The sequence below is a fragment of the Otolemur garnettii genome, unplaced genomic scaffold, assembly GCF_000181295.1.
Source record: "Otolemur garnettii isolate 467f Iridium unplaced genomic scaffold, OtoGar3 scaffold02015, whole genome shotgun sequence".
NCBI classification, from domain to species: domain Eukaryota; kingdom Metazoa; phylum Chordata; class Mammalia; order Primates; family Galagidae; genus Otolemur; species Otolemur garnettii.
The window spans coordinates 1-3,199 of record NW_003854410.1 but is presented as its reverse complement, the minus strand read 5'-3'; the positions used below and the strand labels follow the sequence as shown (position 1 = coordinate 3,199).

The 3,199-nt window shown below is 42.1% G+C and overlaps 1 protein-coding gene across 1 annotated transcript; it reads right to left on the bottom strand.

Moving 5' to 3' along the window:
- Nucleotides 1–5: 5 nt before the first annotated feature.
- On the bottom strand, nucleotides 6–2,637 carry LOC100964764 (coagulation factor V-like; the record flags this gene model as incomplete). Its single annotated transcript, XM_003803844.3, has 2 exons — nucleotides 6–1,081; nucleotides 2,316–2,637. Coding segments are annotated over 2 exons (1,398 nt in total), but the record flags the coding sequence as incomplete, so codon positions are not given.
- Nucleotides 2,638–3,199: the final 562 nt, after the last annotated feature.

The following is a 3,199-nucleotide window of genomic DNA, read 5'->3' as shown; positions in this document are numbered from 1 at the left end:
TTCTCTTCCTTTTTCTTTTTTCGAGTCCTAATCAAAAATGAACTTTTCTTTATTCCACTATTTCCTCTATCTTGTCTTACATGTAGATATTTATGTCTGACTCTAAAGAACTGTGGGTGGCCACTCTGATTTCCAGGTTTGTTTATAAGGGGGGTGCTTTCTGAAACCCAAGAACTGGAGGCATTCTGGGTGCCGGTTGGCGGCTTATTTACACCCATGTCTTCATCGGTATCTTGGATTATATCATAGCTACCTTTCTCAGAAACCAAATGCCATTTTCCATTCAAAATCTTCGATGGGTTATTTTCTTTTAAGAGTAACAGGTCACTAGGCAGGTCCTTCCAGGGCCCCTTCCTGGGGGGAGGAGAATCACTGTTGTGGCTGACATGCCTCCCAGTTTTATGTGCTGATAATTTCATCCAAGAGAACTTCTGCCTTGCTGCTCGCTCCCTTTCTGCTTTGTGTCCCTTCTGTTTAGCATGTTCTTGATGTCTGAATCCTCTTGTCCCGTGTGGAAGTAGTCTTACTCCTGTGACATCAGAAGATTTTAGAGGATCTTCACTAGGGTCTTCAAAATAAGGCCTGGAATGTTCTGCTGTGGAATGATCTAAGCCAAAAACATGTCCCTCTGGGGACCCAGTTGTGGTGACTTTTGGGTAAGGTAGAGTTTTCTGAGGTTCTGGGAGGTTATTGTCAGTGAAACTACTAGTATTACTTGAGGAAGAAGAATTTGAACCAATAACTGTATCTGTGCTTGGGGAAATGGATTCAGAGCTGCTCTCCAGAGCTAGGGCAGTAAGATTGAACTGGTCTTCCTCTTGACTCAATGATGAGTTTCTGAATGACCTAATTCCGAATTCTGAAGCCAACATGTACTGGTAATAATCCTCGATCTTAGTCTCTTCATCTTCATAATCTGGAAAATCATGCATTTTCCGTGTCTCCATGGGTGTAAAGGACGGAGGTTCATAAATCTCATATGAGTTATCACCATCATCTAGGATACATTTAACATCTCGGAATTTCAGCCTGAGGTTCTTGCTTCTTGGATCGGCATTCATGGTAGTTAACATCCATGTTCCTAGAGAAGAGAGACAGAAAGCAAGCTGAAAGTCTGGGGGAAGTATGAAAACATAAGGATAAACTGTGAAAGAGTAACAGCCATTCAAACGCCAGCAGTAATTTATAGTAGACTTTAATTCAGGATAGTCAATGTGGTATGTGGACCATGGCTAGTCTGAACTATTGATTTATTGGGCCATAATGACATAAGGAGAGAAACCAAGAATAAAGTGTTGAAACTTTTTTAAAAAAGAAATTTGACATCACCGTGATACCTAAACACATGATAAATGTACTTACCTGGTTTAACAGGATATATACCAAAAGAATTGATTAGTGAAGATTAGGGAGGGGGAGAAAGGCCCTTCAGCACCAATAGTATTGAGAGTCACTATTTTAGAAAGCGGTGAAACAAGAATAAAATGGACTTTGAACATCATATACATCCCGTTAAACGGTGCGTCTTGTTTGAGGATTGGAGCTGGGGGGAGGGAGGATGATGAAGTTCACCATTACCAGTAAGAGACATTTAGGTATTTCTAAGAAATAAAGAATTTGGCTGGGCCCAGGGCAATTTTGAATCTCTTTGAAGTGGTCTGAGTTGCTGGCATACACAGGATTTTTGGGAAGTCTCTAATAGTTACCATTTGTTAAGTGTCTAATGAGTGCTAGGTACTTGGCACATATTATAATTTTAATGCTCAGAGCAACTCCGTAAGGTATTATCATACTGTTGTTTAGATTTCAAATACTAAATAACTTGAGGCTCAATGAGGCCAGGTGACTTGTGCAAGGTCACAGAGTGATTGAGTGGTGGAGCAGGATTTGAACTCAAGCCTGAAACTCCAAAGCTGTCCCTGGGGTAGTCTCTAAGGCGCTGCAGCTGGTGATTGCACCCTCTAGGGTGGGGTGGCTTTCTTAAAAGACTGAAAAGGGCATTTTGAGAAAAGAAACGTTCTTTGGTGGCTGAAACACTTATGTTTCTTCCTCAGAGTTACTGCTTATCTTTCTGTGGTTAGTATGTCTTCCTACTTTTCTTAGAGAAAGAGAAATGGAACCTACATTAAAGGATTGGACCCATTTAAGTCATTAATTTCCCAATTAGAAATCAGAAAAACATCGAAAAGAATGCTCTCAGGGTCAGGGAGATGGACACAGGAGTGGTGGTCGTCTGGGGAGCTGTAGCAGACCTTTCTTTATGGACCAGAGATTCAAAGCCAGTTTCCTCTCCAAGTGTCCAGATTCTCACTCACCAACATTATCCATTGTGACAGTCACAGATTCTCCACGCATGGGGAAGAGGGTCAAGGTGTCTTCATGCCTCTTTCCATAGATGAATGAGTGCCCCGTGAAGTGAATGGTCAAAAAGTCATCCTGGGTCCCCACACTGCAGAAATGCCACTGGACAGTGTCATCAAAGCAGAAGCCGAGAGTGGGTATGCTCTCAGGCACATAGCCATTGATAGCTGAAAGAATAAAATATGTACAAATGCCAGGCTTGGGCCAACAGAAGGGCAGGTACCTAAGACAAATGTCCCAGTGTTGATTTGGTAGTGTCAAAGCAGCAATGATCCAAGATAATCAGCTTTACCAGGTCTAATGTGACTAAAGGTCAGACTCAGAATTCTCAAATGAGATCTTATTTCCCCTAAATTAGCCAAGTGAGAAATTTTGGGAAAAAGATAAAGCCTTTTGTGTACATTGATTTACTCATTCATTTGTTAAGTATATATTTTGTGTTCCACACTCTTAACTTTAAAAATATTCTAACAATTCCACCTGGAGGAAAAGCATAATCTATGAATTTCATATTCTTGATACATTAGTCATTGGGTAAGAAATAATATCCTCGACTGGGCACACAGGCTCACACCTGTAATCCTAGCCCTCTGGGAGGCTGAGGTGGGTGGATCACCTGAGCTCAGGAGTTTGAGACCAGTCTGAGCAAGAGTGAGACTGTCTCTCTAGCCAGGCATTGTGGCAGGTGCCTCTAGTCCCAGCTACTCAGGAGGCTGAGGCAAGAGGATCATTTGAGCCCAAGAGTTTGAGGTTCCTGTGAGCTATGGTGCCATAGCACTCTATCCAGGGCTACAGAGTGAGACTCTATCTAAAAATGAAGGAGAGGGAGGGGGAAGGG